Below are 27,135 nucleotides of genomic sequence, written 5' to 3'. Positions count from 1 at the left end.
AATATTCAAACTTGGGTAGATATATTAGGTTATGGCAGTGGCGTAATACTGGCGTTGTGCAGACATGTTTACATGTACTGCCACATCCCCTTGTTGGGCTCCGTGGTTGGTGGTAGGCTCCATTACTGAAGGAACTGCACTTTTTAAGGGATCACGAAACCCCTTCTCCATTGATCACCCCTTCCAAAGGTGGCACACCGACGCAAACGTAATGCCAATTTCGGAAAAACAAAAGAATTTCCGTAAGTACCACGTTATTCATTGCGAAAACTCGACAAAAAAGCTCGCAACATCTCCCCATTCCTCGTGTCCAGGTGCCTAACCGAGACTATCGGAACTGGCTATAAGGCTACAAAGATGGTAAGCGGAGACTTTCTGGTAGAAGTTAAAGACAAGACACAGTTTCAGAAACTAGAAAAATTAGTAGCATTTGGGGACAGCCCGTAACCGTCTCTGCACACCGAACGATGAACACTGTCAAAGGCGTGTGTCAGGTGATGACCTAAAAGACCTAACAAATGTTGAACTTCTGGCTGGCTGGAAGGACGAAAATGTCATTCACGTACCGCGTATCGTAGTGAGAAGAGAAAACAAAGAAACTCCAACCAAGCACATAATTGTGACCTTCGGGTGCTTCACACTACCACATGAATTAGTTACCGGCTACCTAAAACTGTCTGTGAGACCCTACATTCCGAATCTGTGGCGCTGTTTCAAGTGCCAAAGATTCGGACATGCTTCTCAGTGTGGTCGCGGGCAGCTTACCTGCGCACCGTGTGGTATCACAGGCCTCTCTGCAGATGATGACTGCAAGGCCGAACCCCACTGTGCTAACTGCGATGGGGAACACGCGGCGTATTCTAGATCCTGCACAGCATGGGAAAAAGAAAAAAATTATTCCCAAGTCACGCACAACATCAGTTTCCGCGAAGGAAGGCATCGCGTCTCCCCTTACTATACAAAAAAATCATTTGCTGAAGCGGTGCACCAGGGGGCAGCACCACGACGGTATCAGGTGGCCGCCTAAGCTACGCATAGCGTGCTGGAGCGACCGCCGCTTGGCCCTACTGCGGGAGCAGCCAAGGCTGCTCCGGCCTCAGTCAACAAGGCCCCACCACGGGCGTCGACATGCACTGGCACGAGCCAGGGCAATGGGCAGACTGCGGGAGCCCCGTCGACATCCGGTGTAGAGGGTTTGAAGGCTTCGTATCCTGAGCCGAAGCTTACAACGCCCAGGCATCGCTCGGCAAAGCGACGGTCATGAAGCTATGAACACAACCGCCAGTCAAACGGCACCTGCAGCGCCGAAGGAGCGGCGAGTTTCTCTCGACCGCTCAAAAAAAGACAAAAGAGAAATCCCAGTGCCTCCAAAAAGCCCTGTAAAATAAGTTTCGTTTTCCATAACCTGAAAGGTTATGGTACCATTCTGTTTTGACTTTAGTATCACACACATGTCACCAAGGTTTTATCGTCAACAAATCAATTCTTACTCCCCTTTTCCGCTCAAGTTCACTGCCCAAAATGGCTTTTCTTCTCAATTGAAATTGTAGAGGACTCATTCACAACATATGTGACATAAAAGATCTGCTAAGTAGTCTCTCTCCAATGGCTATGTGCTCACAGGAAACCAATCTGGGAGAAAAACACACCAACTTCCTCAGAGGTTTTACCGTAGTACGGCGCGATCGCATCCACGCTAGCCGGTTGTCCGGTGGCGTGGCTATTGTCGTCAAAAGTGGTATTGCAGTGAGAGAGATCACCATCAACAGTCACATCGAGGCCGTGGCCGTCACCATTTTAGCTCTCAAAACTATCTCCATATGTTTCATTTATATCCCCCCACACACGCAGTTTTCAACTAAAGATATAGAGCATATTTTGGACCAACTGCCTGAACCGTTTGTTATTGTAGGGGATTTCAACGTGCACGGAATGCTTTGGGAAAGCAGTACAGCTGACACCAGAGGACAAACTCTCGAAGATTTCATTCTGAACAATGACATATGTCTTTTGAATACTGGTAGCGTCACCTACTGCTCCCCAAGCACAGGAGCCACTAGCTGCTTAGATCTAGCGCTGTTCTCACCGTCGCTCTTTTGCGACCTAAAGTGGAGCGTGATAGATAATGTTTACGGCAGTGACCATATGCCTGCTCTCATAAAATTAACGCCAACCCTCCCCACCACTCAATCCCGACCCCTGCGTTGGAAACTACACCTGGCAGACTGGCCACCGTTCACTGAAAAAGCGGCCTTAGAAAAAGAGATGCTTGATAGCCGAAGCATAGAGGAAATGAACAAGACAGTCACCGCCTGCATACTTGCAGCAGCCGAACAAACTATACCACAATCCTCTGGTATTTGAAAAAAAAAAACTGAAACCCTGGTGGGCAAAAGAGTGCACACAAGCTAAAAAATGCAACACAAGGAGTGGGGCATTTTTCGTAAATATCCTGCAGGAGAGAACCTCCTAGCATTTAAAAAGGCGAGAGCAAAGGCAAGATTTATTCACAGGCAGGCTGAAAAACTCTTGTGGAAAAAGTACATTTCATCCATTAACAGTTCCGTCACATCTAAAAGAATGTGGGATCAGGTGCACGAGTTGAACGGCAACTACAGTTCATATACCATTCCTATTCTCTCAACCCCTGGCATCCAGACAAATTTAGGCAGACCTACTAGCGCAGCACTTTTGTGCTATTTCGAGCTCAGCAAACTATTCGGCAGCGTTCTTAAAACATAAACAATCTACAGAAAAACAAAATCTTCCTATTACAGGTTATCACGATAGATCATACAACTCCCCCTTAACCCTGCAGGAAATTTACAGAGTGTTTTCTCAAGGTAAATAAAAACAGCACCTGGCCCAGACAAAATACATTACCGAATTCTCGCCCATTTGTCCCAGGAAGCGGTGAAGGCAGTGCTGCACTTCTTTAACGCTATTTGGATCACTGACAGAATGCTAACAGAGTGGAAAAAAGCCATTATAATTCCATTTCTCAGAGCCGGAAAAAACCCTACATTACCAACAAGCAACAGGCCCATAGCACTCACAAGTTGTATGGCGAAATCATATAAAAGCGTTGTTAATATTGGGCTAACATACATCCTAGAAACCAACAACTTGATAGATGTCCACCAATGTGGTTACAAGAAAGGATGTTCCACCACCGATCACCTCGTTCGCCTTGAACATACAGTACGAGAAGCTTTCCTGTACATGCAGCTCTGCTTAGCAGTATTTTTTGATCTAGAAAAAGCATATGACACAACGTGGAAGTACGGTATCTTACGAGACCTGGCAGATCTTGCAATTCGCGGAAGGATGCTCAACTGCTTGTCCGACTTCCTGTCGAAGTGAACTTCTCAGGTTTGTTTGCGTACCACACTTTCAGAAACTTTTACTCAAGAGAACGGTGTGCCTCAGGGCTGTGTCTTAAACACAACTCTCTTTGTCGTCAAAATGAACTCTGTGAACCATGTCATACCATTTACTTCTATGCACTCACTATATGTGGATGATCTCCAAATAGCGTGCCGGTCATCTAACATGGCGACGTGCGAGCGACAGATTCACATAGCACTAAACAAGCTAACACAATGGGCTAACAAAAACGGCTTCCGGTTTTCTGAGGAAAAGACAGCTTTTGTAGCATTCTTCCAGAAACGACGCTTAAAACCAGACCACACACTCAAAATAAACGAAACAATATTGCCAATAAAACAAGAACAGAAGTTTCAAGGGGTCGTATTTGATAAGAAGCTCAATTTTTGTCCACACATTATATTCTCAAGGTCAAATACAACAACGCCCTTAATGTCCTCAAAGTCTTGTCCTGAAAGCACTGGGGTTCCGACCGTAAGCGCCTCCTGCTCATTCACCACTCTTTAGTACGCAGCAAATTAGACTACGGTAGTATAATCTACGGTTCAGCAAGAGACTCGTACCTCAAGCGCCCAGACCCTGTCCATAACAAAGGGTTACGCCTCGCGACAGGTGCCTATCGGACCTCACCTATTTCGAGCATATACGCCAAAAGTAATGAACTATCCTTGGAATATAGGAGAATGAAACTAATGCTTACGTATGTCCTTAGAGTTCGTTCTTCACCAGATCATATATGCCACAATATTGTCACACGCTGTGAGCTACGACAACACTACGCCAACAAACCAAACGTATTTAAGCCACTAATACTAAGATTTGAAGAAAATTTCACGCCCTAAATATTCCTAACGAAGCACTCTCTATCGCCAGAAGGCCACCCAGTTTGGCCCCATGGAGTGATTTCTTCAAATTCATGGATTTTTCACTCACACATATAAAAAAGAAAACACCTCACGTGAACATATACTACAAGAATTTCTTACATCACAACAAATGTAGATTTACGAAGAATTCTATACTGATGGTTCGAAGACATCTGCTTATGTCGGAAGCAGCGTGGTAGGAGCAACACACGAGCAAATAACTAGGCTACCGCAGTTCGTATCTATCTACACCGCTGAGTGCTATGCGTTATGGATGGCAGTACGATACATTATAAGCTGAAAACATAAAAAAGCTGTAATATTTACAGACTCGTTTAGCGCGCTGAAAAGTCTCAATTATAAATCTGAGTATGAGCCATTCATAGGCGATATTTTAAACATGCTATCCCACACACCTGATGACCACACCTTACGCCTCTTTTGGGTCCCGAGTCATGTCGGGATCCCAGGCAATGAAAGGGCAGACCAACTAGCTGCAACAGCAAAAAAGATGCGCGAGTCAAAAACCAACATACCTGCTAGAGATGGGGTTCAAGCTGTTCGCCGGGCCACCACCTTTCACTGGCAGCAGGAATGGAAATCACAACAAAACAACAAACTTCACCTAGTTAAACCTCTTCTTGGTGAATGGAGGACCTGTCTTCATCAAGCACGTTTTATCGAAGTAGTTATATGCCTACTACGAATAGGTCATACGCACATCACACATAACTATCTATTGGCAAGCGAAGAAGCCCGAACATGCGTTAAGTGTCAGGAGCAACTAACTGTAATGCACATTATAATAGCTTGCCCACATATGGAAACACTAAGAGAAAAACATTTCCGTATGTTTTACAGGTTAAATATTCCCTTTCATCCAATGCTACTCTTGGTCGATGATGCCCTAATACCCATAGCTGATGTGATCAGCTTTTTAAATGAAGCACAACTTCTGAACAAGGTCTAACTACACTAAACTATGCTACCGCTTGAAATAGCAAAACTTGACTGATGTGACTGGTAGCATAGCCTCTTCGGAGAGGCATCTGCTGCAGCTGGAATTTACAACGAGGCACTTGCCTCCCGGTCTTTAGGTATAAGGACACGGGTATGGCATTAGTGCAATGTAAAAGCCGTTATGGTTTAGCATAACCTCATGCACCAACCATACACATTGACCACCCCGAGCATCACACACATAATCTTAGAATAGATATATATTTCACGCGTTTACGGAGCCAATCCTTTTAGGCCTTTATACAGCCACGCTTCACCGCTCATCATATCCCATATGTCAACGCCATCAAAACATTTCAGAGTCATTGTCATAGCCCTGTCCGCTGTAAGTAATCTCACCATGAGTCTGGCGCAGCATAGCCTTAGTTGCTCTTGCGCCACAAAACCTAACATAACTTACTTTTCCGCGACTTGCCATTTTAAGTACGGCGCTACTTATACTATTCTGCTTATCACTATTGTCTGTATCAACCTTATCGTGTGTTCCTCCCTCATGCCACTGTATTCAGTTGCTATCATGTTTATGAGTCGCATTATTTGGGCTACAGTTGCATCCAGTCGTGTGAGGATTTCTCCGTTGTTGCCCTTGGCTTCGATGAGGAGACGCAGTACCTTGATCCTGTCGACTATGCGTATAGTTTTTCCATCGGCTGTTCTTAACCGTATCTCTTTTCTGTGAGCGAGATTTCGCAGGCAGTTGCCTGGTTTGTGACCTCTACGAGTAGGTCTGTACAGCAACAGCTCCGATCTTTCCGCAGAGCAGGCTAGCCCAGTACTTTCCAGATACCGCTCGACCGTTTCGACTGCTGTTTGAAGCGTTTCCTCTATTTGACCATCACTCCCACTTCTCACTCATAGAGTGATGTCGTCTGCATATATTGTATGATTCAGTCCTTCGATTACTTGTAGTTTGGTTGGAAGTCTAATTAGGGCCAGATTGAATACCGTAGTCGATAATACCAAGCCTTGCGGCGTACCTGCACTGCCCAACTCAATTTCTTCCGAAACTAGGCCCCCTATCATAATCTTTGCCTTCCTTCCCGTCAGAAAATTACGCACGTAATTGTGCGCCCTTTGTCCCAGACCTAGATCGTTCACCCTTTTTAGCACCGTTGCATAGGTTACATTATCAAAGGCCTTCTTCAGGTCTAACCTTAGAATGGCCTTTGTCGCTGTTCCTGGATTATCTATAATCTGATGTTTTAACTGTAGCATTGCGTCTTGCGTTGACAGGTTCCTCCTGAACTCTATCATTGTGGATGGAAGCGCATCCCGGTTCTCGAGATAGGTAGTTATCTTCTCTAGAATTACGTGCTCCATGAGTTTCCCCACGCAAGATGTGAGAGATATAGGTCTCAAGTCCGCAATCTGGAGTCGCTTGCCTGGCTTGGGTATTAACACAATTTTTGCCGTCTTCCATTGTTGCGGAATCTGTCCTGCTTCTCATGATTTGTTAATAAATTCAGTTAACTTAGTTATGGGCTCGTCATACGAATTACGTAGCGTTTTGTTAGTTATGCCATCTAGTCCAGGTGCTGATCTATTGTGTTTTTGCAAGGCAGCCCTCACTTTCGCCTCACCGATCTCGTTGTCTAAATCATCGATTGCCAGCCCTGTGTAATCGAGGTGTTTAACAGGAAGCGCTAGATAGATTTACGTTTTCTTGATTTCATTCGGGAAATTCTACTCTGTACCTTGATACCTTTGCATTAACCGATTAATATTGTGCCTTTCTGCCAACTTGTTTCCATCCAGGCTTAACAAATGTCTAAGGATGTTTCACGTTTTCGCCATTCCTACTTAGATGTCTATGTCATTGCATTTTTCCTCCCACTGTTGTCTGCACAGCTGCTGGGCGTATTGCTCTATATCCCTGTTCAATTTAGCTATCCTTCTACAAATTGTCCGGTTGAGCTTTTGTTTTTTCCACCTCTGTTGTAAACATTAATTAGCTTCCCACATGTGGAGAAGCTTATTGTCTACACATTCTAGCTGCGCCTCCGCTGGCACCGTTTGCGTAGCTGCCTCCACGTCTCGTTTTAACGTTTCGGTCCATTCCTCCATACTCTGTATCAATTCATGGGGCTCCTCTCTGATGTTTTGGAACTTGACCCAGTCGTCAAGTTTAAGTTGTCTGCCTTTTGCCTTCCGCGGCCCAGCCCTCGTCCTTATTTCAAGTATAAAATGATCGCTTCCCAAGTCATGTTGGGCATGGGTCCACTGCGGGTCCAGTATGTTTTTGGTGAATGTCAAGTCTGGCGTGGTATCCGCGCAAGCGCTAGTACCTCTTCTTGTAGAAATTAATGGATCGGTCACGAGCGTCAGGCCCTCCTCTTTTGCGTCCAACCACAAGTTCCTGCCTTTCTGGCTTTTGATCCTGTATCCCCATGCAACGTGTGGAGCGTTGAAATCTCTTCCAATCACTAGCGCCCGGTTGCCCGTTATCGCGAGGGTTTTGCTAAACAGCGTGCAGAATTTACGCTTTCTGCATTTAGGACTGCTGTAAATATTCAATACGAAAAGACTGTCCTCTGTTTTCCGCATGGGTATAAGATCGAGAAGCATCTGATTTATTGCCTTAATTCCCGTGTAATGTTGCACCACCGCGTGATTTCGCTTAACCAACGTTGCTAATAATTTTGTCTCCCCATCAGCACTGCCAAATTACACATATCCCAAAAATTTGGCCAGACCATGCGTTTCTTGCACGATGATAACATCCGGGGTGCTGGCGTCTTTAAGATGTTGATGCAAATTGTATAGTTTTCGATTATATCCTCGACAATTCCATTGCCAAATCGTCTAGCTATTTTGTCTGTCCATGGCGGCATTACAGGCTTTCTGATCCCTCGGTGGGCACCGAGGTCCTAGCGTACGGCAAGCAAGACGTCTTAACCGGGCCCCAACCACTTGACAGCGATCCCCATATTGCTAGCTTGGCGTCAAAATCAACCACCATTTGCTGCCCTTTCTGCAATATTGTCTTGCCTAGAGCCTCAATTTTTGCCTCTATGTTTGCCTCAAATCTAATTTCTTGTTGTTCCAGCGTAGTTTGCAATTTCCTTTCAATTCGTTCTATTTTGGCTTCCATGATGTTTGCGAATTCCTCCTGCCTTTCTTGAGCTGTCACCTCTGCTTTGAGTTTCATTATCACGCTTTTAAACGGAGCGTTCGATGGTTTACGTTTAATGGGGGTGAGGGCTGCAGCCTCTTAGTCCATTGATGCGGCTTTTTCCTGCGTTACAACTTGTGAGGTTTCCTCGTTGTGTGTAACCCCTCCGTTTTTCAGAAGTTCATTTTCTTCACTGAGTTTTCTTATCTCATTCATATCATTCAGCACGGACTCTCAGCGCAAGCGGCGTCCTTTTTGGGTAGACCCACTAGAATGCACAGAGAGCTCGACCCATTTCAGTGTGCGGAGGCTTCTCTACAATATCTAATCTACATATATATATATATATATATATATATATATATATATATATATGATGAAATAGATGATCAGAGTTTCTTCCGGCTACCGTAATAAAAGTTATAAACTTCGAGAATAGTGCAGTATAGGAAACAAAACAATAAAATATTTATTTAATCCTAACAGTTTCGGCTGGTGGACCAGCCTTCTTCGGAGGATGTAAGTGAAATGATACAAGTATCATTTCACTTACATCCTCCGAAGAAGGCTGGTCCACCAGCCGAAACTGTTAGGATTAAATAAATATTTTATTGTTTTGTTTCCTATACTGCACTATTCTCGAAGTTTATAACTATATATATATATATATATATATATATATATATATATATATATAGTCCCCAGCCGTAACTTTGGCAATAAAGCATCGTTTTTTGTTTGCTCGTTCGCTTTTTCTGGTGACTTATATATATATATATATATATATATTTATATATATATATATATATATATATATATATATATATATATATATATATATATATATATATATATATATAAAGTTTCAGGAAATGAAATCTAGCAGGAAAATGTACCAAAATATTTCAATTTCCAATTTCACGATCACATGAACGTCTAAGTGCGGATCTTTTCAGGGGAACCAGGCTGTGGTATCCTCACATATGTTGCCTGTTGCCGTATGTTGCGATTGTATGTTCTCATCGTCGCTTGGCGGAACGCAGGCAAAGGCGCATACAAAGGGGCTGAAGAGCGCTCGCTCAAAACAGACACCTTATTCCCTTAGTTCTGCCAGCGCCTTGAAAACAATAACGCCAGCAAAACTACATATAGCATAGTCAGCTGAAGCATATTTAGAGCACACTCGCGCTAAACACAAGCCTTCTTCATCTTGTGTTACGACAACCTTGATTAGGATAATAATTTCAGTGACTAATGCCATGACTAGGAAAACACGACAATGCAAGCCACACATAAAATTGGAAACCGCAATAAAACGAGGCATCGAAAGAAAAAGAAAGAAAAATAGGAATGACAATAGAAGGAAGTAGAAATAAACACGTGCAACAAAGCACAAACTGAAAACGAGAACAACAGTGAAACGTGAAAATAAATGAATGAGAACACTGAAGAGATAAAAGAAGGCTGCCCAGCTTCACACTTTTTCGAGGCTTCGCACCACAAAGGCGAAGCTGCTTTGATTCAGTTTCGTGTTGTGTGGGCCGCTCTAGGCCCACTTGCCTTGTGCGAAAAATGAGCTTCTGGTGCAGTATTCACTTCAAATATGATTACATTCTGTAAAAACGGCACTCTCTGACTTATGTTTCTTGAGGTATGCGTCTGGCAAAACTACGCAGTTTGCTTTCCCTGTACAAAACCGCAGAGTTAATTCATTTGCCGACGCACCACCTTTACTTGTTATGTCTTGTGCTGCATCATAGCACCACACGAAAGCCGTTATCATCACTAGTGTCTCTTGGCATCGATGACATGAGTAAGAAAAAAAATCACCCTGGCGTGATACATTTGCCGTATGGCGTAAACGTGTGATGTCACAACACTTGAAGTCACCCTATGATGACGTCATCACATGACATCATTGCTTAATCAGAGGTAGGTCGCTCCGAAACGCGGTGCAAAACTACGTTAAATGTGGAAATCCTTAGGCGGGTTGCGTAGCAGGATCAATACAACGACTTAGTATCACTTTCACCTTTGAATACATTGGATGTGAATGCATAATGGACCGTGTGATCTTTTTGAAGTAAATTCCGACCAACAGAACTAACCTCGAGTACGCTTTTGGCCAAGAGTCGACTTTCCTTTTTTTTCCGCTGCGTACGACAATCAGTCGCTCAGCTAGCCAATGATGTACGAAAGGCAACCTTTCAGTGCTACTGAAACGCAATTAAGGAATACGCTTTTCTTATTGCCAAAAAATTTCTGTCAGTAGGAGCTTGTTAAAATAGAGAAGCCTCCTTGAATAATCCTATACTCAACTTCTGCACTGACGGCTCAGAGGCGTCTGACTATATCCCACCTAAGCTAAACAATATGCGTATTCAGAAATAAGAGTCGCTGTACACGCAGTTGTAAAAACTGCGCTAAGCAAGTGCATAGAAAGTGTTGTCTCAAGAAATGCACACGGGAAGTGTTTTATAGACCAATTTAGAGCACGGTGGCACGTTGAGAACTTATATCTCCACCAAAACCATGGTAACGTGTTAGACAGACATCTACAAGATCATTCCACCGCCATGCCGTTTTCTGCACACCCGTCATGTGAGAGTGCAAGAGAAAATGAATAAACACTTTGGTGCTGAGCTGTACTTTACTTTTCTCCCTTTCCTGTTTGATCACGAGCTGCCTTTTCCTTGTAAATGTTCGCGATTCACTGGAAAAACAATATCAATTTTTGATGAGCAGATGGTCGGCACCGACGACATATTCAATCAACTCGGACCATGGCACTACCCGTTGTTGGCCTTCTGCTTCCTGCGGGGTTTTCCTGCTGCCTACCACGCCATGGCGCCAACGTTCACCGCGCCACAGCTAAATCACTGGTGCGCGAAGCCTTCACAACTGGCAAACTGGTCCACGGAGCGGTGGCTCGAAAATGCAGTGCCCTGGGAGGAACGTGAGTTCAAACGGCTTCTATTTTGTGGTACCAACGCCTTGAGTGATGAAAAGCAATCAACACGCTGACAAAGCCCTAGCGCTAAGTTCGGCTAGTTCGTGTTATGGGTCAGCCAAGCCATTAAGTATCCCGACTAGGCTACTAACAAGGAAGAAGCAAGCGCACTGGGGTGCTGTTGCGCTCTCCTAAATGTGTATTGCATTTGTAGCAAATTCAGCCAAATGTCGCTATCCTTACAATCAAATATCAAGAAGTCGAGAAGACGAATTTCGGCATTTTTGGACGAGACGAATATTTGGCACTGTTTCTTGAAGATAAGCCTTCCATCGCAATAAAAGTGAAAAAGTGCTCTACAGATGCTCTCGAAGAGATGGCAACATTGTAACGTAGTACAGTGTGCTTTGTAACATCTATGACGTGCCTTAGTTAGCCAAAAGATGCCGGCGTAGTACATGGACAGCTTCATTCATGAATATGTCCTTCTAAAACTAATTTTTACGCTAACTGCAGTTTATACTGTTGTGTTGCAATGGTACTCCTTATTTTCATCACTGTGTAGATATTAGCTAGTGCACATGGCCATGAGCTTGCAAGCGTGTGTACAGAAGTCGGTGTCTTTTTGTGCGTTGTAGTAAGTCGATTAAGTTTTGGCACCAGCGGGTACATAATTCGACCTAGACGTGTAGCTGCACGCGCCTTTGTAGCGCGAGATCTGCGCTTCACGGATCATCCCATTCTATTTTCAGCTGAAGCATTTACAAGCTTACATAGTTTGATAGATTTTCAGAATCGGAAAACACTAACATAGAAAAAAATTGGCCCCGTATCTGCATGTTACACAGCGAATGTCGCCGAAAGACGATAGTTTTGCGTCTGGAGAGATTGAACAAAACGTTTTTTGATATTCTGCGCGAGAAAATCGGTGAATGGTATTTTGGAGGCGCTGCGTTAGAGTTCTTCGAGCGCGGAGCGGCGGCGAACGAGCGCATCAAGTCACGTGACACGTGAGACATGAGCGATATCTGGCAGTTATCCTGTAAAAACGTCTCTGAGGTGATAAGATGTAGAACGCAAGGCGACGAGTAGGTGCCACCACCGCGTCGTCTTAGCAAAGTTTAGGAAAAGCTTGCCGTTTCGTGCAAGCGTTGCATGGCTAGCGCAGCGTTTTAAAGGCTAAGATCTTTAAAATTACTTATGTGTGCCTTTTCTAATAAAAAACACGCATACATAATATTGACGTTTTGTTATGGTGCGTCAGCTATACGCAATAATTGCTTTTTTTACTCGACAATCGCACAAGTATGAACGCTGAACCTTGAGCAATATTGGTGGGCGCTGCAGATAGGGTCGGCCATTTGGCGTAACTTTTGGTCATTTTTGTGCCGTTGAGGCAGACAAATGTACGGACAATTGTATAGACAGACAGTCACTGAAACAGACAGAAAGACCAAATTCTTTGCGTTGAAGGTCCCCAAAAGAGACTATCATCTTTAAAAAGCATTCACTCTTCAGCCTGTTCGATACCTTGTGCTTAATTCGCATTGAAACCGGCATGCCATGTGTCGCGTCACCCCATCTGCGCGGCTGCGCTTTCCATCGTTTTGTTCGAAGTGATGGGGCCACTTTGGTGGCTCGGCTCTACTGTGGCGTGACCTCTGAGTCGCTTTTCTTTCCCTGCCATGAAGTCACCAACTTCGCCTTTTCGCTGAGCCAACCCGCGTCCTTCGTTGGAATTAAGTGTCCATTACCGCAGCCTAAGAGATCCCCCCCCCCCCCCCCCCCGCACTTTGCAGTATTCGCATAAACTGTGCCACAAAACAACGCATCACTCTGCCTACCTCGCACAGACTCAAACGATGGAACTAGTCTCAGCATTCGTTTCGGGTACCTCCTGTGACGTACGCATCCTCCAAGGCTTGGTTCGTCGTTCTTCCATACATCATATGATGTTGTTGACATGAGCAATCTGTGAAGTGCTTTTATTCAATGCATTCTGATTTTCAAACACAAGCAGGTTTGGCATTAGGAATTATCATAATCATGAATGCAGGTTTTTGTGTAGGGAAACCTTGCGAAGTTTGAGTGCTCGTGGCGTCTTTGTCTACTTGCGTTGAACAAATTAATTGGGTCTGATGAGCTAAGGTGAGTCCCTGTAGTGAAAACCTGTAGTGTGAGTGCCTGTAGTGTGAGTCCCTCTTGCGAAAACCCCCTTCATCAAAATGAAGCCTTGTGTCTTCCAGGAAAAGGATCTCAGAAACGAAGCCAGTGCGAGATGTACGTCTACGAAGAAGGCGCCGATGGCTCAATCACATTTTTTAACAACAGCCGCGTGAAGTGTTTGGCCTGGGAGTACGACCTCGGTGACAAGACATACACCCTAACCGACACGGTGAGTTTGCTACTGAAAATTGAGGTAACACGTGCACAGCTGCAACAGAGCCTGTAAGGGTCGAATTATTTCTTTAAAATGCAAGTACTCGTTGATTGAGCCTGAGAAACAGGTTTTGCGGAAAACCGCCGCTTTAAGAATTTTTGGGCCAGCTCGAAGACAATTAAATACCTAGGTACTTGCATACTCATGTCGCTTTTTATAGGCGCTATAGTAACGGTGTATTTGAGCTGGCCCCATGAAAAATGGAACTTATTGTGGTATATACCATGACTGAAGTTTCAATAGCGCTCATTCAGCCATCTCTTTCACAAAATCACACTCAAGTACGTATTTCAACTTCCGTCATGTCACGGTTACAATACGTGCTAATGAACTGGCAAATGAACTGTTTAGGATACCCATGAATAAACATCAGTATCTCCACTTCGGAGGGTCTCATGCAAAGGTGTGCAAGATGGCGATCACAGATTTCGACTTCATTGACTACTGCACCGAACTTAGAGATGCCTATCAGGAAGAAGGATATCTACCTGAAAGTAATGGCGACCGTGGTATTGACCGCGACGAATTTTTTTTTCGAGAGCAGAAAGTTACGAATCGACGGTAATTTACTTTTAGCATTCGCCGCATAGGTTGCAAACATTAACACCTTTTGCAGAAGCACCGCAACTGAATATCAAAGAACGATCACCTTATCAACAAAAAATTTTCCAATCCCGCGCATGTGGTACATGGTACGTAACTTGCCTAATATTACACTTATGCCACACATTGTTGTGATAGGCGGCCCCCAAACATGTACGAAAATATTATGGTCTAATAATTTTGGCATACGTTCGGTAACTGTGAACATCGGCACTCATTCGATATGAGTATAAGATAACTGCATCAATACACTGTTTTTACAAAAAAATATTTCTTTCGCAGAGTGCGAAGTCATTGCAAGAATAAGGTCACATTCCACATCTACACACTGCAACTACCGTAATAAAAAATACACCGAGACAGCGGTGATTTTGTGCAACAAACATGATAGCTTCAAAAGCGTGTAAAACAACAATCACTCTGATGAAACGACCACAGAAATGCAAACGAACAACAAAGGTGTAGAAAAATGAAATGGGCAAATGCACTAAAACAAGCAACCGTAGAATATGAATAAAAATAACACCTGCCACGGTGAACTAGTGGTCATAGTTCCCGACTGCTGACCAGCAGGTAGCGAGATCGAGTCCCGGCCGCGGCGGCCACATTTTCGATGGAGGCGAAAGTGCTCGAGGCCTGTGGACTTAGATTTAGCTACATGTTGAAAAAGCACAGGTGGTCAAAACTTCAGCAGCCCTCCCACTACGGCGCCTCTCACAATCACATAATGGTTTTATGACTTTTTACTCGGTATAATAAATTGCTGGAAAAATAACGATTCATTGAACGTTAACTGCGAGAAAAATGTACAGCTGTGGCCACATCTGTTGTAGAGCGACCGTCCAGCTGGTGTTTGTAAAGTCCCTTAATAGAAAAAGTACCGACACTCTCCTCCATATTCTCTCCAAAGTGTCCAACTCTCCTCTTCAAAGTGTCCAACGCTCCTCTCCCAAGTGTCCGAACCTTATCTATATCCTCTCCCAAACAGCCACCGGGCGGGCGCCGGCACTATACCCGGCGCGCCACTTTCCTATCAAGAATGCCATGTCACGCTGATAAGGCGTGCAACGTTGAGGGCCGCTAAGTGCCGGAACCGCGGTAGCAACGCCAAGAAAGTATGTGAGATAGAGACAATAATTGTAGTTGTGTGGCAAAGAAACACCCTAAATACTTCATTTTTAAAGACGATGGTCTTTCTTAGGGACCTGCGGCGGAAAATCTTTGGCCTATCTGTCTGTACATGTGTCTGTTTGTCCGCCCTAACGATACCTCAAACGGCACCAAACGGCCAACCCCATTCGCAGCGCCCACCAACATTGCTTAAAGTTTAGCGTTCATAGTTGTGCGATTGTCGAATAAAAAGCAATTATTGCGCATATCTGAGGCGGCATAACAACACTTCAAAGTTTTGTATGTCTGCCTGTATACTAGAAAAGGCACACACAAGTAACTCTAAGAAATGTAGCGTTTATCGCGCTGTGCTCGCAGTGCAACGCGATGCTCAAAAAGGCGTTTCCAACGCTTTGCTACGACGTCACGGTGTTGGCACCTGCCCGTCGCTTTGCGTTCTACACCTTATCAACTCCGAGACTAGCGCGCATCTTTCTGCGCGGGCTGCACGCCTTCGTTTTCGAAAGATAACTGCCAGATGGCGCTCGTGTCTAACTTGTCTCGATGCGCTCGTTTGTCTCTGCTACACGCTCGACGCACTCTGACGCAGCGCCTCTCGAGTACCCTTCACCAACTTTCTTGCGCAGAATATCAAATAAACGTTTTATTCACTATCTCCAGACGCAAGACTATCATCTTTCGACTATATTTGCGGTGTAGCATGTAGATTTGGAACCATTTTTTTATTAGCGTGTATACGTTGCAAGGTGGCTGTGGGAGCACGTGCTAAAATAGTATTGCTTGAGCGCAGCTCAGTATAGCGTGAGTTTTTTTAACTAGACAGCTTTAAAGACTACGTTTCGCAGAAAATTCGGTCTCGGTGTCGGCGGCGTCGGCAGCAGCGTCTTTCTCTTGAATATCTCCGACTCCTTCCTTTCATGACACTTGATGTGACAAGAGCGGTAGCGTTGTGATATCGCGGTGGTTCCGTGGTCATAGGTTTGAAAAGATGCGTGTAGATATAATAGCAAATGTTTGAATATCCGCTTACAACTTTGTGATCCTCATTTATGAATTTTCTCGATTATTTTTTTAAACAATTGTCTTCATGATTTACCCAAATGCCATTTCTCCTGAAATTGTTATGTAAAACAGCTAGTAGGACCATAAAACACTGACAGCTCCAGCAGATTGAGAGAGCTGCAAATGGTTATTATTTTGCTAGTTTGTTGACGTACTTATAGAAAATATCTAGCGCTGACGAAATAAATTCGCACTAATGTTAAGGGCCATGTGCAGTCGATTGCATAGCAGCATTAAAATAATTCAGACTGCTCAAGTGCCGTTTTTATTTGACGTGCCTCCTGAATCTTTCCACGAGAAACATACAGAGGCGAAAAATTGACATAAACAAAGTGAAATGAAAAATGCTTGGTCAAACGTTGTTGCCAAATAGACTTTGACAGCGCTAGCTTAAAGAAACACGCTGCCTTTTAACCATGCACATTATAATCAAGAGAAAAAAGTCAAATATTCTACCGTACACCGAATACCACGGCACGCATACCAGTATTTTTACTTCCACACTTACTCTCTGCTGTGTTAGTGCGATCTGAGAAGCGTTCTGAAATCTGCATTTGTACTCTCAAGAACATACGAAAGACTTCTGGCAATATGCTATGGCAAGAAGAGAAAAATATTTGCACGCACACACTCGGAAGTATCATCGCTTCAACTGCGGATAAGCTCACTTGGTTGTATTGCAGTGCCTCTTTGTTTGCACGGAAAAAAGTTCTCCGCAACTTTTGTGACTTCGATCACACCTGTGGCAGGGCTGGTGAGCGACACAGGTGTGGCGTAGAAAAGTTATTCATCTGAATTAGCCTGCAGCTAGCGGCACTAGAGACTAGGAAATCCTTGCAGTGTTCGCAGTTAAGTCTCTGTTATTTTCGATACAACATACACTGCTACATAGACTAGAGACTTCTCTCCTTCTGTGCTCAAGTCTAGAATGTTAGAAGGAGCAGTCGCATTGGCCTCTCTACTCTGTTCTTTCCTCGCATTCAAGCCTACGAGCAAGAAGCTTTCGTCGTCTGAGTAACTGCTATGGGTACTTGGCTTTAGAAATTGCGCTAATGTCGTGCTCCGAAGGCTACACTTGAATTCATAGAGGCGTGGAACGGGGTTTTTCGCACGCAAAGTTGGAAACGAGTTCTCGAGTCCATCTTGAGTAAACCTACTAATTAAAACATACCGGAACTCGTATTTATTGGTTAGCATCTCTGGTGCTTCGAGAGCAGAGTGTGTTGACAAAATTATGCCTGTTTGAACAGGCTTCTATACCAATTTTCTCTGCGCACCAACAGACATTTTGGAAAACAGCTACACTGTCTCATGCAGAAATCATACGCTGTCTTCACAGGCACCTTCAACTGCGCTGCTAAAGGCGAGCTTGGTATTCCTAGATGTTAGATGTTAACAAGCGAAACTAGCGAAAGATCACTGCGACAGACCAAGCCGTCGAAAGCGCATTCTTCGATATGATTGATTTGATATATTGATATGTGGGATTTAACGTCCCGAAACCACCATGTGATTATGAGAGACGCCGTAATGGAGGGCTCCGGAAATTTTGACCAACTGGGGTTCTTTACCGTGCTCCGAAATCTGAGCACACGGGCCTACAACATTTCCGCCTCCATCGGAATAGCAGCCGCCGCAGCCGGGATTCGATCCCGCGACCTGCGGTTCAGCAGCCGAGTACCAGCAGCCGAGCAGCCGAGTACCAGCAGCCGAGTACATCAGCCTGACTACTAGGACTAGCATGCTCCTGACACACCACGACAGAGCTCGAAACTGCCGCAAGGTGTCACCCCACAGAGCGAAAAAGCTCGCGCTCTCACACAGAGACGTGGCCACGGCTGGCAAAGTATGCCGAAAGGGCTGATACAAAAAAAGGTTTAAAGCTGCATGAGAAAAATTTAAAAAAAATGCAGTAGAAGTACGTCACAGTCATTAAAAAAGCACAGCTCTTGATGCTGTAGCCTGGATTGGCTTATCCTTTTTGTGGTCAGGAGTATGAGCCTTACATTGATTTTATTAAGCATACTAAACCGCTATAACTTCGTTGATAAGGAAGGGATCGCAGGCTTATCATTGATGGTGAGATCTGAAAGTAGATTCCAATATCGTTACTGCTTCTGAATAATTTGTACGCTAACGTGCTTACATACTTTTGATGCTCAAAAAATGTATGTCGTGCACATTCATTGCAGCTACCGCATGATATATTTTCGCTTTTGTATAAAATCTTATTTCCCTACCTGCAAAAAAAGAAAAACAGGTCACATTTTCCGATGTTTTGTCTGCCTTTCATTGAATGTTTAGAAGTGATGAAAACTATCTCGTCGCTTTTGGATTAATGAATTTTTTATACCTCGCGCCTGCAATGGTAAAATCTAGCAAAAAAGTGCTGGAAAGGTTCCTTGTGGCGATACACTTGTCGAAGACAAGCTGACACCAATTGGTGTTCCCATTCTTTGTCTTTTCATGAACAGTTCGATTTGGTGTGCGATCGTGTCTGGCTCCGTACAGCGTCGCAAAGCATTTACATGGCGGGAATTATGATTGGAAATACAGTGTTTTCCCATCTGTCTGACTGGTAAGTGCCCATGTTACTTCTTTGTTCGAAAATTGAAGTCCTCTGAATTTACGACACTAGACATTTTGGTACAAGCTGAACGTTTTTCCTTTGTGCTTTGCCGTTCTACTTTTGTGCATGCTTTTGTTTCTCTTGGTAGTACTATCTTATAATTATGAAAGGACTTTGCAACCCGGTTTGAAACACTTCACAAAATTTCTGCTTACGCAGCGTTACTGTATACTGGGTGGTGTGGCGATGAAATGCTGGAATCGAATGCGCCTCTAGTTTGTGGAAGAGATGCTCGCAATATTGTTAATGGTAGTTCGAAGGACACCACTAATAACCATAAGTAAATTGAAAGACAGAACAAGTGGACCCAGGTTTAAGACAATACCGCTCATCGAGAAAAGACGTTACACAAGAATAACACGTGACTTCAGTGCGAAGGCTGCTCAGTGTTTTCGATGCCTTAGCATAATTCATGTGAATAGGGCAACTCCCACGCAGATGTTAAGCAGCCTTTTGTTGTTTTTTGTCGCTACTCCATAGACAAAAAACTCATGCAAAGGTAAATTTCAGGTTTGATGAAAGATAAGCTCGTAGAGCTCGCATAACAGCCCACGCTTTTTGAGATACAAATTGAAAAATTCGATTCGTGTTGGCTCGAACAAGTAATTCATAATGGTACTAAAGGCAAACACATACGATGGACGAGAGACAGAAGGAAGCAGCGCTTCAGACATTTGCGTTTAGTGTCGGTCGTCATAGAGGTCGTCACTTTGAGTTTTTCTCTATGTGAGGAACTATACCCGCACGTGTTGTTGAAACTACGCGGCGTACAAATACTCGCGGCCACTACCTTCGGTGGCATGGTTACCAGCCACTTAAACTCTCAGACCAATACTGCTTTTTCTCACCAACCAGATTCAAGAACTCCGTCATTGACTCGTTTTATCGATACAACACTGGACACATCGCTCAGGGAAAGTCTCTTTAACTACACCCACACCATCGTCAGGATCACATGTGGGAGCGTATACTTTCATAAGGACCACTGCAAATAGCTTCTCTCACCTTGTCAAATTTTCTTGATGGTATGTGACGCCGTCACAATAAACGCTATATCACACTTCCTAGCTCTCTACCAGTTGTTCATGATGCACCCTAATTCAAAGTAACAGCAGTGAATTTCTCGGCACTTCGTTTTACTTTGTGTGTCCGTCCTCCGATGACGACAAGCCCCGACGGCGATATTTTTAACGCAATAGCTCGTATTTAGGAAATTGCGGTGTTGATGACGGCCTCTTTAGTTGTGGGCGAAAAATAATCTTCTCCGTGTGACCAAGAAACCAAGAAAGCTGCAAATAAAAAAAAAACAACTTTGGGTACAAGTGAGGATCGACGCCGGTGGTCTGTATGGCAAACATGTGCTCTAAGAGTACCATGCTATGCCTTTGAAACTGCTCCGAAAACAACAACAACAACAATATTGATATGTGGGGTTTGACGTCCCAAAACCACCATATGATTATGAGAGACGCCGTAGTGGAGGGCCTTGGAAATTTCGACTACCTGGGGTTCTTTAACGTGCACCCAAGTCTGAGTGCACGGGCCTACAACATTTTCACCTCCATCGGAAATGCAGCCGCCGCAGCCGGGATTTGAACCCACGACCTGCGGGTCAGCAGCCGAGTACCTTAGCTACTAGACCACCGCGGCGGGGCCAACAAGAATATTACCTGTATATCATGTAGTGCAAGGAGTCTCCTTGACGGATCTAATAATGTGTGGCAGAAGCGTAGAATCGCAGCACGTGTCAAAACATGTGAACTGCGCGACGTGTGCGTCGATTGAAGGCCCACCCACCGAGGAGCATTCAGACATATTGATTCATCATCAGCAGCACAACCATTAACAAAGTGAACAGCTGCCTATAGGTTCGCGTGTTGCCCTACGTAGGCGCAGTAGTGGGCCCTTCACTGATTGGCAAAAAGAAATATTTATGGCGTAATTGATTTCATTGATTGAAATGTGGGGTTGAACGTCTCCAAATCACCATATTATTATAAGAGACGCCGTAGGTGAAGACTGCGGAAATTTCGACCACCTGGGGTTCTTTAACGTGCACCCAAATCTGAGCACACGGGCCTACAACATATACGCCTCCATCGGGAATGCAACCGCCGCAGCCGAGATTCGAACCCGCGACCTGTGGGTCAGCAGCCGAGTACCTTAGCCACAAGACCACAGCGGCGGGGCTATGTTTATGGCGTAGTGGGATCTTAACAACTGTGTTAGTAATGGGCAACGTTCGAAGGGCAGACAAAGTTACGTGGGCCGACGCGAATAAATAAAGAGTTGGCCGGTATACCGTGGCAACGGAAGGCACAAGACCGGGTTGATTGGTAGATCTTGGGAAAGGCCTTTGCCCTGCACTGAGCTGGGCTTAATTGGGCGGGTGATGATGACGATGATGATGATGATGATGATGATGATGATACTTTGAAACGACCAATGTCACACGCACAGTCGTGGTTCTCTTGCGGCGTGGTTGAGGCATGCACCGAGAACCAAAGCCGGCTAGCAGTTCAGAAAGCGTGCGCACAATGCCCAATTACGCTATAACGCTCTTCTACTTTTTGCCTTATCTCATGAATCATGCCCGATGCAGGTCCAAGTAGGTGATTTTTTTCTGTATTTCCTTTAATGTATTACTCCATAAGATAGAATTACACGGCGATGCTAAAGCGTCCTCCAAGTTTCTTTGTCGTACGGTTAAAAAATAACAACTATAATAATAATAATAATACTTTTATTATTATCGTATTTGGTTTGAGGCACGAAAGCTACTTCTTGATTATCATTATGGCTTCAGGGCTGATTTTTTCATCGACACTGAGTTGATAGAACATTGCTATGACGCCGTAGCTTTTATAAACTAGGTTGTGCATGTTGGAAGCATATTTTGTACTTTTAAAAAGCATTACATACCGTATGAAATCAAAAAAACATTTTTAATTACGGGCGACGTAAATATGAATATGATAAGCGAAGACGTGTATGCACTTGATTTAAAAAACCGTGTATCATCATATGGAGCTCAAAATGCCATTTTAGATTCTACCCGTATTACTACCACTAGCTCCACGTCACTGGACGTATGTATAACAAGCCTAAATAGTAGCGATTACACTGCGGGCACAATATGCATTGACCTAAGTGATCAGCTACCTATTTATATTTCTACAGAACGCCTGTTGCATAAAAATAAACGACCAAATGTCTCTGGGCTCAGGTGTATGAATGACGATTTTGTGCTTAAATTTGCTGATTTGATTCAACAGACAGCCTGGTCACCTGTGTATGTACAATGCAATCCAGATAGCGCATATGATACTTTCATAGCTAGCTTCCTAGAGCGCTACAATACTGCTTTTCCAATACAACAAATCAGGACACGAAAGGCTTAGAATAGGAAACCATGGATCAATGGTGACTTCTTAAAGCGCAGCAAACACAAAAATACGCTTTTTTACAAATTTCTTGCTTCTAGAGAAGTTGATATACTGCGCAAACTCAAGCAATTCCGTAACAAGCTAAATAGTGACACTAGAAAGGCTAAACTTGACTATTACGAAGCCATCTTGTCGCGCATAAAATCAGCACCAGCAAAAATATGGAAGCAAGTAAATATTTAACTGGAAGAACAATGGCATCTTGTACACCTAAGCAAGTAAAAGCTGGTGATATCCTTCTAGAGGGCACAGAATTGGCGAATGCATTCAACCAATACTTTGTAAATGTGGCGCTGAGAGATGAAGAGGCAACGCAAAATAAAAACAAGGCAAACGTTTCCCTGAATTCTCTCGTACTATACACGAGGTATTACCAGATGAAGTCTACTGGTATATAAAAGAACTAAAAACGAACGTTGCAAGTGGTTATGATGACGTAAAGGCAGCTCCAGTTAAGGTCGTCGCATCTGTACTTAGCCATTTATTGGCATATATTATAAATTATTCTTTTTTGACTGGAAGCTTCCCGAAAAACTTAAGGTGGCCAAGGTTACACCCATCCATGGATAAAGGTGGCCACACCAGTGACTTAACTAACTATCGTCCGATATCTGTGTTACCTGTATTCTGAAAAATTTATGAAAAATGTGTAAATACGCGCCTCATGAAATATCTTGAGAAATGTAATATCTTTTCACCGCATCAATATAGATTTCGCAAAAATAGGACCACAGAAGAGGCACTAAAGAGCGTAAAAAGTCGCATAATCGAAAACATTGAAGGTAAAATGTACACGCTTGGAGTCTTTCTTGATTTGCGCAAAGCATTTGATTCGGTTGATCATGAAATTTTAGTGCTGGAATTAAACCGCTATGGAATTCGTTGAGTAGTCTCCGGTCTATTTAAAAGCTATTTATCATTGAGATATCAATTTGTTAGCATAGACAATGAAAGGTCCCAATATTCAAACATAGAAAAAGGAGTTCCTAGGGGCTCCATTTTAGGCCCGGTGCTTTTTCTTTTGTATATAATTGATAATACAGACGTTTAGTGCACACCCGAAATTAAAATGTTCGCTGACGACACAAGTATAGTTTTTACAGGCTGCACCATTCAGGAAGTAGAAGCTTCAAAAAATCTATATTTCTCGAAACTCTCAAGCTGGCTAACAAAAGACAAACTGAAATCCAAATGACAAATTGATTCCACACAGGCCGCCTCACGTGATATTAAGTGACCGTGGACCATAATTTACCGCTGATATTGTGGAATCATTACTTCATTTGTGTGCCTCTAAGTTCCGACACTTAACTGGGTATCATCCACAAACTAACGGTCTCACCGAGCGCAAAAACCGAACGTTCATCAACATGTTGTCAATGTACGTCACCTCCGACCACAAAAACTGGGATGAAGTATTACGATTCGTCCCGTACACGGTGAAACACGAAACGACAGGCTACAGCCATTTCTATCTGCTCTACGCTCACTCACTTCAACATACGCTGGATACTATCTTTCCTTTTGTCGTTCATGACGATTTAACATTTGCGGAAACTGTGTCGTGCGGAAGAGACACGTCGTCTTGCCTGCTTGCCCCCGGTGATCTAGTGTGGGTGTGGACCCCAATACGCAGACGTGGCTTGAGCCAAAAGCTACTGGCTCACTACGCCGCTCCATTCGTGATACTCCATCGTCTCACGGAGGTCAACTATGAAATTGCACGTGTCACCACTCGTGGCTGACGTTCATGCAAGACAGAGGTGACGCATGTTGCCCGCCAGAAGCCGTGCACACGAAGGATACAAGAATGACTCACCCAGAGGGCTCCGTCTAAGACAGGAAAAATGATATCAAGTGTCAGTACCAGGAAAAACAAGGGAAGCGCGGGTAGAGAAGGAAGACAACGTTGTTTCTACGGCGATCCCCCTGAGTGGGTACGAGCCATGGCTGTGGAATGATCATTATCATCATCATTCTGTGATCGCGGACTCAGGGCCCATTAAAGATCCCCCTTAAGTTACCTTACCTTACGTAACAATATCTTTATTCTTTGCTAATGTTGTGGATTCTTTTTGTTACCACTACTGCCGAAACTAACTTATTACAGTGTATTGAACTGCTCCTTATGTCATTCAGTAAGTGAATGCTATTCACGCATGTTGTATTTAGAGAGCGCCACGGAAGATCACTTTTTTTCTAATGGCCCCCTTACTCAATGCCTCAAACAAAGCCTGCAAGGTATTTGTAATAAAAAATGAGCACTTGTCTTGCCGTGCGAGTTTATATGTAGATGATTGCTGTATTCATCGCGAGCTTTCACGTGATTGAAACAGTAATCATCTACAAAGTGATCTGAACAAAGTTTTGTCTTGTTCCCCTTGAAACATGCCACTCAACCTGTTCAGATGTAACTTTATTTATTTTATTTATTTAATTACATAGTACCTACAACGCCATATAGACAATACGTAGGGGGTGTGGACAGAAAAGAATCCGTACAAATGACTTTGTAGCAAAATACATGACAACGCACATAAAAAACAGTGTCAGATCTATCAGAACCTAATAATAGATCACAAATATATTTTGATACACACAGAAAACGCATAATGCGTGAAGAATTTCACAGCATAGAAAAAAATAAATCACTATTTGTTATACTAACCTATTTGTCACTTAAGCTGTTCCCTGCTCATGATGTTTTTGAAAAGAATAAGTAGAAAAAAGTATTATATTGGCATATAAAGGTAGATATCTTTTTGCTTTTGTCACAGCGAATGGATGTGTAGGGGGGTTGAACGAGGTACCTATGGTGATTGATTCCTTTGTTAAAGTGATATATATGGTGCAACAGTTTAAGCCCTAGTTTCTGTCGACGTACACGGAGCAGATCCCATCCCAAAGCGGCCTTCATTTGTGAAACGCTGGTGTAGGGGCTATAATTATTTAAAACAAACCTTGCCACTTGATTCTGAAGTTTTCCTATTTTATTTATAAGATAGTCTTTGTGGGGGTCCCATATTACGCATTCACAACCAAGTATACACCTGACGTGCAAGAAATATAAAGTTTCCTTGAATTCGCGCTTCGCCCGTTTGAAATTCCTTCGATTAAAAAATAACATCCTACTAGCTTCTGCTATGATCATGTCAGTGTGTTTGTTCCATGTAAATGATTCAGTAAAATGAACACCAAGATACTTATATTCTAAGTGTGCGTTAATTATTACGCCATGGATGTTAAATTGATGAAATGATTTGGATATTTTCTTTGAGAAGCTCACACTGGAACACTTTTTAATGTTTAAATTCATTTTCCGTTTTTACACCAGTCTGCTATGTGATGTAGGTCGCTTTGCAAAATGTGAGTATTGGATTCACTCGTGATTTCTCTGTATATGACGCAGTCGTCAGCAAATAATTTCATGGGTTACGTGAGGTTTTAAACTATGTTGTTTATGTAGATTAGGAACATTAAGGTTCCTAGGACGCTCCCAAGGGAAACGCCTGAAGTTTTTGCTATGGACGAAGATTCGACATTATTTAAAACAATGAGCTGGGTCCCACCATTCAAATGATTACGTATCCACGTTTGAACGTTTTTATTTATGCCCAATATATCAAGTCTCAAATCCAAGAGCTTAGAGGACACAGCGTCAAAAGTTTTTTTTGAAATCTGTGAGAACCACGTGGATACGACTATTGTTATCAGTAGCTTTGGATACGAAATGCTGAAATTCTATTAGTTGTGTGTTACACGAATACGCTTTTCGAAAACCGCGCTGGGATGGAGTAAATAAAACGTCTGAATCAAATAATTTAAATCTATTGGTATGTAAAGTATATTCAAATACTTTGCAACACACCAACGTAAATGAGATTTGTCTGTAATTTTCTCTGAGTTTTTATCTCCAGATTTGAAAACGGGTGTAACGCCCCGCCGCGGCGGTGGTCTAGTGGCTAAGGTACTCGGCTGCTGACCCGCAGGTCGCGGCATTGATTCCCGGCTGCGGCGGCTGCATTTCCGATGGAGGCGGAAATGTTAGAGGGCCGTGTACTCAGATTTGGGTGCATGTTAAAGAACCCCAGGTGGTCGAAATTTCCGGAGCCCTCCACTACGGCGTCTCTCATAATCAAATGGTGGTTTTGGGACGTTAAACCCCACAAATCAATCAAAAACGGGTGTAACGTTTTGCTGTCTTCCAATCTTGGGGAATAAGACCAGTTTCAAGGGAGAGTTCATAGATTATACTTAAATACAGAGCAATATCTCATGACACTCTTTAAGAACAACTGGGGACAGTGCATCATGTCCAATAGCTTTTGTTGCATCTAAGCGGCGTACTAATGAATCGACGCCACTAACATCAATTTGAATGTCTGGCATCATACTGATCTGGGTGCCAATGTTCAGAAGAAATGCTTGTTCGGCAGTTTCATGCGAAAGAACTAAGATTACATCTGTCATGAAAACAACACATATCTCT

At 43.5% G+C, this 27,135-nt stretch overlaps 1 protein-coding gene across 5 annotated transcripts in view; it reads left to right on the top strand.

Annotated features, from left to right (window-relative positions):
* LOC142776666 (solute carrier family 22 member 7-like) overlaps positions 1–27,135 on the top strand; it is a 128,299-nt gene that overhangs the window by 82,770 nt on the left and 18,394 nt on the right. For all 5 annotated transcript variants that reach the window (XM_075880699.1, XM_075880702.1, XM_075880703.1 and 2 more), the window contains exons 2-4: positions 11,131–11,341; positions 13,582–13,730; positions 19,046–19,149. In XM_075880699.1, coding sequence (XP_075736814.1) covers positions 11,131–11,341; positions 13,582–13,730; positions 19,046–19,149 — 464 coding nt within the window. The remainder of the gene's footprint in view (positions 1–11,130; positions 11,342–13,581; positions 13,731–19,045; positions 19,150–27,135) is intronic.

This window comes from Rhipicephalus microplus, chromosome X (genome assembly GCF_043290135.1).
Source record: "Rhipicephalus microplus isolate Deutch F79 chromosome X, USDA_Rmic, whole genome shotgun sequence".
NCBI lineage: Eukaryota > Metazoa > Arthropoda > Arachnida > Ixodida > Ixodidae > Rhipicephalus > Rhipicephalus microplus.
This window is presented reverse-complemented; position numbering and strand designations above follow the sequence as displayed.